General features: G+C 43.5%; 1 protein-coding gene across 1 annotated transcript in view; it reads left to right on the plus strand.

The window, feature by feature from the left end:
* Positions 1–12,845, plus strand: part of sugct (succinyl-CoA:glutarate-CoA transferase) — a 481,778-nt gene that overhangs the window by 131,522 nt on the left and 337,411 nt on the right. The window contains exon 9 of the mRNA XM_078216553.1: positions 9,266–9,361. Coding sequence (XP_078072679.1) covers positions 9,266–9,361 — 96 coding nt within the window. The remainder of the gene's footprint in view (positions 1–9,265; positions 9,362–12,845) is intronic.

Raw genomic sequence — 12,845 nt, forward strand, 5'->3', positions numbered from 1 at the left:
TGGTAGTACAGAACTTGAGCATTACTGAAAAAAGACACATGCTGTCAAAGTTTTTCACCTTGCACTCATCAGGACAGATGCACAAGATTACCAATTGTAAAGGGACCAACAATTTATACTGCATGAAAAGAGAGTGCTGATTGGTTGGCAAGTGGACTCTGGTTGAGGCGTGGCCATGGAGAATGTGCCAGAAAACAGTGAATTGCTGAGCTTTTCTTTCAATTCAGACCTGGCAGGTTGACTTTGGTCAAGGCATTGCCCTGGGGAATGAACCAGGGAATGGTTGTCTCCCTAACTTTCGTTTAATTGAAAAAGCAACAATGTGTGCACGTGCTCCTTCTATCTGCAAATGGCAGGGCCCTGTGTATGAATTTATGTCCGATGTTCCATGCAGTGTGCCTCTTTAAATGAGATGAAAACTTGGAGACAGCCATTCCCTGGTTCTTTCCTGAGGACAATGCCTTCACCAATCAAAGTGACCTGCCTAGTTTGAATTTAAACAAAAGCTTTTTAAATGTTCACTGTTCCCTGGTGCATTTTCCATGGCATCACCTCTACCAACCACAGTCCACATGCTAACCAATCAGCACAATCTTATCATACAGTATAAATTGTTGTTCCCTTGCAAATGGGACATCTTACGTATTTGTCCTGATGAGTGCAAGATGAAAAGCTTCGACAGCGTATTTCTTTTTTCAGCAATACCCAAGGTTTCAGGAATTTCTCACTCTATTTCCCATTATTCTTTTTATTCCCCCAGTCTAAATTATGGTAATTAGAGTTACTGTTCTATAAAGATTTGTTCTTTCATCTCTTTCTCATTATTTGGGATTGAACAATAAGCATCCAGCAATGTTGCAGCTCCTTTTTGTTTCTTAAACTCTATCCAGATAAAGGACACGATTTAGCCGCAGGCGCAAATCCCATCGTGATTGTTAAATATCGTGTGAGGGCAAAAATGGGATTTGTGCTGGTGAGGCTTTAGATCGCGACCTTCCCAGCTCCCCTCCAATGATGCAATCAGGTACATGCCCAGAAAGGACGTGAACCTGATGAACATGAATTTGAATGCATTAGCATTTAATTAGTGAGCTTAATGTCCCATCTTTGAAAATTCCCACCCAACGTGATGTCATGCTGGCACAAATCAGGACTGCTTTTTAAAAATAGGCACCAGGTGCCATGACTACCTAGAGGGAGGAAGGAGATGAGCACCACAGTCTCTACTGAGCACCAGGGAGTGCAAGGGGACAGAGCGAGTGTGCTGTCAGTGCCCTGTGTATGTGCAGTCTGCGGCGTGGGAAGGTGCTGCCTGCGGCGTGGGAGGGTGCAGTCGGTGCTGTGGGAGGCTGGGGCAGTGGTGGTTGGTGGCTTCAAAGAGAGACCCTGCAGACCCCAACTAGGGGGCCGGGGGTTGCACCAGCTGTGCAGAGAGCATGGAGGCACTGCAGAAGACCCAAGGGTCTACTGTACCCGTGTCTCCTTTTTGGAGCTGTCCAACACCATGTGCTGACGAAGACTCCGCCTAACTAAGGAGATGGTGCCACATCCTTTCAGACTTGGCGCCACGTAGTGGGAGGAGGACACCTGCTCCGTGTCCGCCAAGGTCACGGCAGTACTGAACTTCATTGCCACCAGATTTTTTCAGAGTTCCACTGGGACTCTCTCTGGTATCTCTCAGGCATCCTCCCATAGGCGCATCCAGGAGGTGACGAATGCAGTATATGCAAGAGCTTCTGACTACATTCACTTTGACTTTGACCTGGACCAGGTCCAACAGAATGAATGGGCAGATAGCTGGTCTGCCACAGGTGCAGGAGGTGATAGACTGCACCAATGTTGCTCTCCACACCCCATGGCACCAGGGAGTCCACTTCATCATCCAGAAGGGGTTCTACTCCCATAATGTCCAGCTGGTGTGCAAAATGTGTGCCTGTTTTCCAGGGACATGCATGACAGCTTCATCATCAGCCAGTCTCAGTTCCCTGGAATCTTCGAGGGACATCCTAGGCTAAGGGATGGCTCCTTGGGGACAAGGGATATCCCCTCAGGTCATGGCTGGTGATGCCTGTGTGCAGGCCACAAACCGCTTCGGAGACCAGGTACAATGAGGCGCACAGTGCAACCTGAGCTGTCACCAAGCGGTGCATTGGCCTGTTGAACTTGTGTTCTGCTGCCTTGACAGGTCTGGTGAGGCCCTCTAATACAGCCCCCAGAGAGTCTCTCTCATTGTCGTGGCCTGCTGTGCCCTCCACAACCTGGTTCTGCAGCAGGTTGAGGGGCTTCCTGAGGACGAACCTGAGGAACAGCACGTGTCCTCGGATGAAGAGGACATGCAGAAATATACCAAGGAAGAGTCCGCTGAGGAGCCAGAGGATGGAAGCCAAGCGGGGCAAAGGCAGGCATGTAGACCCAGAGAACAGCTGTGTCCTGATGGAGGGGAAATGCCAGACCACTGGGAGGTGGCTTAAAGATTCTGAGGCTTTAAAGTGGTGAGCAACAATAATATTTAATTTAACGAGATTTCAAAAATTTACAAGTGATAATGACTCCTGACTTTCTGTGCCTAACTTCACCTGTGCCCAATCTGTGCCCCTACAATTCATTACACTTGTGATCCTGCCCACTATATCTGGGTGCACTTCCAGGATGCACTTCAAAGTGGAGACTTGCTACCTTCCACACCCTGTTGCCTGAGATACCCTTCTGGGCATTCTCTGGAGGGCCAGGACCTGGAGGGCCCTGGCCAAGTTTCGGGTGACACTGGTGGTGTTGCTTCACCCAGGTCTGCCCGCTGTTCTCTGGTTTCAGGCAGGGAGGATTCAGATTGGCTGGTCGCTCCCATGGTCTCCTGGGTGGAAGGCCCTGGGATGTGCTCCAGTGGACCCTCCTCCCTCCGGGTGCTCGTTTGCCCTGGGTTACTCCATGGGATGGAGGGGCAGCTGGAGTGAGTTCCAGAAGCCTCACTGTCATCTGTCCTGGAGGCTCGCCATTGTCTGCACCATGCAATTGAAGCCCTTATCCATGGTCCTCATGGACTGAGCCATGCTTCGGAATTCTCCCATCATGGATCTGACTTCGAGCCCCAGGCTTCCCACCTTGGATCCAGCAGATTTTCGACTGTCTAATCCATGTGACGTTCCTGTCTCCACCTGATTTGTATCAGAAGCAGTGTGGTGCTCACCAGATAGTGGCCCAGAAACCTGCCTGCTAAGATTGCAGACCGAAGTGTATCTCCCTGTGCCGGTCCTTCCACCAGGAAATAGTGCGCGTGATAGCTGTGATGCCTCTTTAGTGTCCTCCTCGCATATCACCTCTGAGGTCAAAGAACAAAGAAAATTACAGCACAGGAACAGGCCCTTCGGCCCTCCAAGCCTGCACCAACTATGCTGCTTGACTGAACTAAAACCCCCTACCCTTCTGGGGACCATTTCCCTCTATTCCCATCCTATTCATATATCTGTCAAGACACGCCTTAAAAGTTACTATCATATCTACTTTCACTACCTCCCCCAGCAGCGAGTTCCAGGCACCCATCACCCTCTGTATAAAAAAACTTGCCTCGTACATCTCCTTTAAACCTTGCTCCTCGCACCTTAAACCTATGCCCCCTAGTAATTGACTCTTCCACCCTGGGAAAAAGTTTCTGACTATCCACTCTGCCCATGCCCCTCATAATCCTGTAGACTTCTATCAGGTCGCCCCTCAACCTCCGTCATTCCAGTAAGAACAAACCAAGTTTCTCCAACCTCTCCTCGTAGTTAATGCCCTCCATACCAGGCAACATCCTGGTAAATCTTTTCTGTATCCTCTCCAAAGCCTCCACATCCTTCTGGTAGTGTGGTGACCAGAATTGAACACTATATTCCAAGTGCGGCCTAACTAAGGTTCTATAAAGCTGCAACATGACTTGCCAATTTTTAAACTCAGTGCCCCGGCTGATGAAGGCAAGCATGCCATATGCCTTCTTGAATACCTTCTCCACCTGCATTGCCACTTGCAGTGACCTGTGTACCTGTGCACCCAGATCCCCCTGGCTTTCAATACTGTTCAAGGTTCTGCCATTTACTGCATATTTCCTACCTGTATTAGACCTTCCAAAATGCATTACCTCACATTTGTCCGGATTAAACTCCATCTGCCATCTCTCCGCCCAAGTCTCCAACTGATCTATATCCTGCTGTATCCTCTGATGGCCCCCATCGCTATCGGCAAATCCACCAACCTTTGTGTCAACCGCAAACTTACTAATCAATCCGGTTACATTTTCTTCCAAATCATTTATATATATTTAGCTTTAATGTACTGATGGATAAAGATAAGTATAGTCCTCAAGTTAAGGTGCTAAATTGGGGGCAGGCTAATTACAACAATATTAGGCAGGAACAGAAGAATGTAGATTGGGGGCAGATGTTTGAGGGCAAATCCACATCTGGCATGTGGGAGGCTTTCAAGTGTATGTTGATAGGGATTCAGGACCAGCACATTCCTGTAAGAATGAAGGATAAGTATAGCAAGTTTTGGGAATCTTGGATAACGAGAGATATAGTGAGCCTGGTCAAAGAGAAAAAGGAAGCATTTATCAAAGCTAGGAGTCTGGGAACACACAAAGCAATGTGGAATACAAGGAAAGTAGAAAGAAACTTAAGCAAGAAGTCAGGAGGGCTAAAAGGGGATAGCAGGATTAAGGAAAATCCCAAGGCTTTTTATACATATATAAAGAGCAAGAGGGTAGTCAGGGAGAGGATTGGCCCAATCAAGGACAAGGGAGGGAATCTATGTGTGGAGCTAGAGGAAATGGGCGAGGTATTAAATGAGTACTTTGCATCAGTATTCACCAAAGAGAAGGACTTAGTGGATGATGAGTCTGGGAAAGGATGTGTAGATAGTTTGAGTCATGTTGAGATCAAAAAGGAGGAGGTATTGGGGTTCTTGAGGAACATTAAGATAGACAAGTCCCCAGGGCCTGATGGGATATACCGCAGAATATTGAGAGGCAAGGGAGAAAATTGCTGGGGCCTTGAGAGAAATCTTTGTATCCTCACTGGCTACAGGGGAGGTCGATGGTACAGAAAGCTAGTGGCTTTTGCTACCAAATAAACCTGTTGGACTTTAACCTAGTGTTGTGAGACTTCTTACAGGGGAGGTCCCAGAGGATTGGAGAATATGCAATGTTGTTCCTTTGTTTAAGAAGGGTAGCAAGAATAATCCAGGTAATTACAGGCTGGTGAGCCTTACATCAGTGGTGGGGAAATTATTGGAGAGGACTCTTCGAGACAGGATTTATTCCCACTTGGAAATAAGTGGACGCATTAGTGAGAGGCAACATGGTTTTGTGAAGGGGAGGTCGTGTCTCACAAACTTGATCAAGTTTTTCGAGGAAGTGACGAAGATGATTGATGAGGGTAGGGCAGTGGATGTTGTCTACATGGACTTCAGTAAGGCCTTTGACAAGGTCCCTCATGGCAGACTGGTGCAGAAAGTGAAGTCGCATGGGATCAGAGGTGAGCTGGCAAGGTGGATACAAAACTGGCTCGGTCAAAGAAGACAGAGGGTAGCAGTGGAGGGGTGCATTTCTGAATGGAGGGCTGTGACAAGTGGCATTCCTCAGGGATCAGTGCTGGGACCTTTGCTGTTTGTAATATATATAAATGATTTGGAGAAAAATGTAACTGGTTTGATTAGTAAGTTTGTGGACGACACAAAGGTTGGTGGATTTGCGGATAGCGATGGGGACCATCAGAGGATACAGCAGGATATAGATCAGTTGGAGACTTGGGCGGAGAGATGACAGATGGAGTTTAATTCGGACAAATGTGAGGTAATGCATTTTGGAAGGCCTAGTACAGGTGGGAAATATACAATAAATGGCAGAACCCTTAAGAGTATTGATAGGCAAAGGGATCTGGGTGTACATGTACACAGGTCACTGAAAGTGGCAATGCAGGTGGAGAAGATAGTCAAGAAGGCATGCGGCATGCTTGCCTTCATCGGCCGGGGCACTGAGATTAAAAATTGGCAAGTCATGTTGCAGCTTTATAGAACCTTAGTTAGGCCGCACTTGGAATATAGTGTTGAATTCTGGTCACCACACTACCAGAAGGATGTGGAGGCTTTGGAGAGGGTACAGAAAAGATTTACCAGGATGTTGCCTGATATGGAGGGCATTAGCTATGAGGAGAGGTTGGAGAAACTTGGTTTGTTCTTACTGGAATGACGGAGGTTGAGGGGCGACCTGATAGAAGTCTACAAGATATGAGGGGCATGGACAGAGTGGATAGTCAGAAGCTTTTTCCCAGGGTGGAAGAGTCATTTACTTGGGGGCACAGGTTTAAGGTGCGAGGGGCAAGGTTTAAAGGAGATGTACGAGGCAGATTTTTTACACAGAGAGTAGTGCGTGCCTGGAACTTGTTGCGGGGGGCGGTAGTGGAAGCGGATAAGGTAGCGACTTTTAAGGCGCGTCTTGACAAATACATGAATAGGATGGGAATAGAGAGATATGGTCCCCGGAAGGGTAGGGGGTTTTAGTTAAGTCGGGCAGCATGGTCAGTGCAGGCTTGGAGGGCCGAAGGGCCTGTTCCTGTGCTGTAATTTTCTTTGTTGTTTGTTCTTCATATTACAAACAGCAAAGGTTCTAGTGCTGATCCCTGAGGAATGCCATTTGTCACAGCCCTCCATTCAGAAATGCACTCTTCCACTGCTACCCTCTGTCTTCTATGACTGAACACAGTAAGAGTTTTAACAACACCAGGTTAAAGTCCAACAGGCTTATTTGGTAGCAAATACTATTAGCTTTCGGAGCACTGCTCCTTCGTCCGATGGAATGGAAATGTGCTCTCAATGGAACAATTGGAGTTTCCAAAATTTTTGTTAAGGAAGGGTATCGAGAGGTACGGAACTGAGATGGATAAATGGAGTTAAGGTGTATGCAGATCAACCATAATTGAATTGAATAATAGAGCAAAAGCATGGAAACTTTTGTTCCCGGACTTTGAGCAGAATCTTGGGCCCTCTGTGACAAGTTTGATGGTGAGGGGATATTTAATCGGGCCACCTTCCTGTTTCCACCCCAATTAAGTCCGTGGTGGAAAACTCCAGGAAGGTCTGTCTGCCCTGTCACCAATTGAGCTTCTTAAGTTGGCTTCATCCGGTCACAGTTGGTATTAATGCATGGCCGGGCAGCAGGCTCATGGAGCCCAACACGCAGATCTGTGCTGGATTGCTTGTGAGCTCCCGGGAGGTTCCTCATTCAAAGGTATTCCGGGCCTGAGGTTCCTCATTCAAAGGCACTCAGTGCCTGATTGAGGGATTCATCATTGGGAAGAGGGGGCCTGCTGGGAGTCATAATCTTTCCCTTGCTGCCAATCCCTTTCCTCACGACAACCCTCTGGCCATCTCTCACCTTTGGCCTTGGTCCAGTGAAGATCCTAGGCCTCTAGTGAGTGATGTACCAGCAGCAGCCACCACCTCTCAACTTGTGCTGCTGTTCAGCAGAGCTGCCAGCCATCTGGGGTCCTTGATCTTGGGGAAGGCCCGCTGCTGGTGTGTCAAGTACTTGAATAGAACAGGATGGACCTTCTCGAGAAGAGGGATTCTTACTGGTTGTCCAGCCAGCAGTCAAGACCCTGTTGCCTCCACAAAATTCTGCCTTGATTATCAGCACCTCATTTACTTCATCACTTGTGTCTCTTAATATTCATGGATATAAATACCACTTCTGTTCCTCCTTGCCATGCAAGGAAAGTAAAAAAAAATAGTTTAAAAGGTTAGCTCTTTGGTGAACTGTGTGCCTGCTCAAAGGTCAGGTAAAAATAGCTGGTTAAGGAAAGGAAACGTGACAGGTCAGTCCCACAGATGATTTTAACTGCCCTACCAACAACTGGTTGTCACTACAACCAGGGCTAAAATTGTCCCTTGTATCTTTTGAATGTACCAAGATTGCTTAAAAATGGTTCCACTCAATTAATTCTGGATTATTTCTTTACATCACACCACCGAAGAAATTCAAAGAGGATTTACACGATCAAATTAAACTCGGATTAAATTTGTATTAATGAGAACGACATCTCAAGTGCGTTATGTGATGCACAGTTAATGTCCTTTTATATTTGTGATCCTTAATCATTGAATTAAGATACCAAGTGCATTGAAACTAAAGTTTTGGCATGGTATTTGGCTGTACAGTGGAATTTTGAAGTTGATAGGTAGTAAAGTTGTATTGATATCTTAAAGTGATATGGTACTTAAAATTGCTATTAATAATCGTTTCAGCTCCAGGTCTATAATGGTTAAAATTGGGCGACAGATTTGGGTAGATTTTATGCTCCTGAGTTCCTAATTGCCTGTGACACAGGAAAATTGGGGATGTGGACGACAGGAGGAAGTTAGTGGTTGAAGCACACACAATCTAACAAGGCCCTCTTCCAACTTCCCTGCCTGAGCCCACAGCTGCAGGAATAGGAGCACAAATCTCTGACTAGAAAGTGGGGAGTTTTTGATGTTCAAGGATATTTTATGATATAATATAGTAAATAATTGCTCTTTATTGGGATGAAATTGTTTTTTTCTTTTTGGTTTCACAGATTCAGATACCTATTCATTCCTTTAGTGGGACAGTTTCTAATTCAGCAATCCTCCCCCTCCAGTTTATAAACCATTGAATTTAATCCTGAATGAAACTGAAAAGATAAATTGATTCATGAGCAACACTTTCAATGTCCACTTTTGGTTTCTGTTTTTTGAGTTTGTGTTAAGTGTGGAAGGTTGTTCATTTACAGTTTTTCACTTGACTGGGTCTCATATTAGAATTATATCCACCTAAATTCTACAATGTTCCCAAAGAAAAACAAACAGTTGGCTCAACAAGTCATTTTCTCCACATTGTAACCAGCAAGTTTAATTCCTCTTGGACATGTCTCTTTTAATATCCTTTTCAAGGAATGACCTAATTTACTATTTGATGGTACTTATGTGTTTGGCTTCAACAATAGTTTGTGGCAGAGAACGCCACATTTGAACCATGTAAAGATGTTTTTTCTAACCTCGCTCTTTAATTTCCTCTGATTATTTGAACCGTGTCACTAATCTGATGGTAACAAGATGAAATAATTGACCCCATAATAAACTTTTAGCAAATTCTTTCTTTTTGTTTCAAGCCAAAGAAATTTAATTAGTGATGCGAAAGTAGTTTTCAATAATAATATAGGACTTTAAAGCAAAATCTTTTCTTTTCACTGTTGGTTGTCATTTCCTTTGTTTCAATCAGGTTGCTTGCCTGACCCACATCGCTGCAAATTATCTCACTGGCAGAAAGGAAGCGAAACGATGGGGGACTGCACATGAGAGCATCGTTCCTTACCAAGTGAGAGATTTATTTGTGATTTTAATGAAATAAATACTTCTGAAATAGTCAATAATCAAAAAAAATCAGAATTTTAAACTTTATGATAATCAACTTAAATGCCTTTATGATTTTAAGATGGGAGTGTTCCCTTTATGGTTACATGGGAGATCAGTAAAAGTGAGAGTTGGCCCTAGTATTAAATCTTCAGTGCTTTAAAGGTTCAATCATAAGTATCAACTTTTACAAATGATTAATTGAACAAAATTGCTGGAAGCACACAGCAGGCCAGTCAGCATCCATGTTTTAATGTACTCATGACTCCATATATATTCATTATCATTTTCACAGTAACTTCATTGCAGTGTTAACGTAAGCCAACTTGTGACACTAATAAATAAAAATAAATATTTTGTTTATTTGCCTTCTGTGGAGTAACCACATTAAGAGCTACTCTTCTGGCATTAAATGTCTTTCAAACTTGTTCCATAAACCTTATCTTTTTGCTATTATTCAGAATGCCCTTTGTCTCTACAATTCAACCAATAATGGTGTCCAGCCTGAACTGTAGGTTCCTCTGTTAACTCTAAATGTCACTTATTCACATTCACCACTTAGGGCTTGGAATATTGGGTTCAAAAAGATGATTGGGTGGAGTGAATCATCCACCCATTATAGAACTGACCTGATTTCCATTGCATTGGTTTGATGCAGGTCCTGTGGAGGTGGGTGACCCACTCCACCTGTTCACTGTCCAGGCAGTGAAGATAAAAAAAGTAGATCATAAATTAAAACAGGAACATGTTATTTGATCCATCAAGCCTGTTCTGCCATTCAATAAAATCATGGCTGGTTGATTGTGGCCTCAATTTCACTTTCCCGTCTACACCACCCCCCGCTCCGTCCCATAATCTTTAATTCCCTTGTCGATCAAGGGATCTTTTTAACTCAGCTATGAATAGCTGCCTCCACTGCTCTTAATAGAAGAGAATTCCAAAGACTAATGACCCTCAGAGAGAAGAAATTCCTCTTCATTTCTATCTTAAATGGTGTTAGTTTAAATGCCTTAGTTTAAAACTGTGCCCCTAGTTCTAGATTCCTCCACAAGAGGAAACTTTCTCTAAACATTTACCTTATCAAGCCCCCTCAGAATCTTACGTTTCAATAAGATCACCTCTCATTTTTCTAAACTCCAGTTAATAGAGGCTCAGCCTGCTATTCCTTTCCTTAGGAAAACCTTCTCTGAATTGCTTTCAATTCAGGTATATAATCTCCTTATGTAAGGATATCAAAATTGTACACAGTGGTCCAGGTGCGATCTTACCAATGTCCTGTATGGGCGGAACAACTTTTAGACTCCATTCACCTTGCAATGGGTAGGTAGTTAGAAAAGCAAATGCAATGTTAGCTTTCATTTCGAGAGGACTAGAATACAAAAGCAAGAATGTACTGCTGAGCCTTTATAAGGCTCTGGTGAGGCCACATTTAGAATCTTGCGAGTAATTTTGGGCTTTGCAGAGGTCCAGAGAAGGTTCGTGAGAATGATCGTGGGAATGAAAAGCTTGATGTATGAGGAGCATCTGAGGACACTGGGCCTGTACTCGATGGTGCATAGAAGGATGAGGGGGGATCTCATTGAAACTTACATAATAATGAAAAGCCTGGGTAGAGTGGATGTGGAGAAGATGTTTCCATTAGTAGAAGAGACTAGGACTAAGGACATAGCCTCAGGGTAAAAGGACAATGCTTTAGAACTGAGATGAGGAGAAATTTCTTCAGCCAGAGGGTGGTGAATCTATGATATAATTGCCACAGAAGGTTGTGGAGACCAGGTCATTGAATGCATTTAAGACAGAGATAGATAGGTTCTTGATTGGTAAAGGGATCAAGTGTTACGGGGAAAAAACAGGAGAATGGCGTTGAGAAACTTATTAGCCATGATTAAATGGCGGAGCAGACTCGATAGACCGATTGGTCTTATTCTGCTCCCATATCTTATGGTCTAATAAAAGCCAACATTCAGTTTGATTTCCTAATTATTTGTCGTACCTGCATACTTAAGTTTTGTGATCCTTGTTAGAGGACACCTAGATCACTTTGTATATCAGTCTCTCTCCATTTAAGTAATATTCTACTTTTCTATTCCTCCTGCCAAAGTGAACAGCCTCTCACTTTTCCATGCTTTACTCCATCTACTTTTTAAAGTCCTACCTATATCCCTTTGTAAACTCTTTATATCCTCCTCAAAACTTGCTTTCCAACCTATCTTTGTATTGTCAGCAAATTTGGCTTCATACAGTCTGTTCCTCCAGCCAAGTCTTCAATATTGACCATAATTATTTCAAACCCCAGCACTGATCAATGTGGCACTCCTCTAATTACAGTCACCCAACCTGAAGATTTATCCTGACTCTGTTTGCTTTTAGTTAGCCAGTCCTGAATCCTTGCTGACATATCACACCAAGCACCATGAACTCTTATTTTGTGAAGTAACCTTTTATGTAATACTTTATTGAATTTGGAAATCCAAATACACCACATCTATTAATTCCCCTTTATTCTCACTACTTGTTAAACCCTCAAAGAACTCTAATAAATTGGTTAAACATGATTTCCCTTTCACAAAATCATGTTGACTCTACCTGATTACATTTTCTAAATGTTCTGCCACTACCTTCTTAACAATGGCTTCTAACTATAGACTAACTGGCCTATAGTTCTATATGTTTTCTGGCTCCCTCCTTTCTGGAACAGTGATGTTACATTTGGAATTTTCCAATCTTTGCAGAATCTAAAGAATTTTCGAAGGTTACATCCAATGCTTTCGTTATCTCTGTACCACTTTTAAGATCCTATGACATATGCCATCAAATCTAGGGGATGTGTCAATCATTAGTCTTATTAGTTTACTGAGTACTTTTTTTTCTTGTGCATACGATCGTTTTAATTCCTCTCTTTTTCCCTCTGCTGTTCTTGGGTTGCTTTATTGTCTTCTGCTGTGAAGACAGATGCAAAGTACTTGTTCAAAGTCTGCCATTTCCTTGTTCCCCAGTCTCACCCTCGAAAGACCTAATGCTCACTGTACCTACTCTTTTGCTTTGTATGTACTGTCTGTTTTTATATTTCTTGCTACGTTTCTCTCATACTCCAATTTCTTTCTTATTATTTATTTAGTCATCCTTTGTTGATTTCTAGAATATTCCTAATCTTCTGGGCTACCAATTCTCTGTGCAGCATTGTACACGTTTTCATTCAATTTGATACCATCCTTGCCTTTCATAGTTAGCCATAGATGGTGCAACCTTCTCATAGTGTCTTTCTTTCTCAATTGAATTTATCTTTGTCTACAGTTATGAAATATCTCTTTAAATGTCTGTCACTTCATCTCTACTATCTTATGTTTTAGCCTATTTTCCCATTCCAGTTTAGCCAACTCTGACTCTGTACTCTTATAATTGCCTTTATGCAATTTTAAGACACTAGATTCAGACCTAAATTTCCCATC

The sequence above is a fragment of the Mustelus asterias genome, chromosome 7, assembly GCF_964213995.1.
Source record: "Mustelus asterias chromosome 7, sMusAst1.hap1.1, whole genome shotgun sequence".
In the NCBI taxonomy this organism is placed as follows: domain Eukaryota; kingdom Metazoa; phylum Chordata; class Chondrichthyes; order Carcharhiniformes; family Triakidae; genus Mustelus; species Mustelus asterias.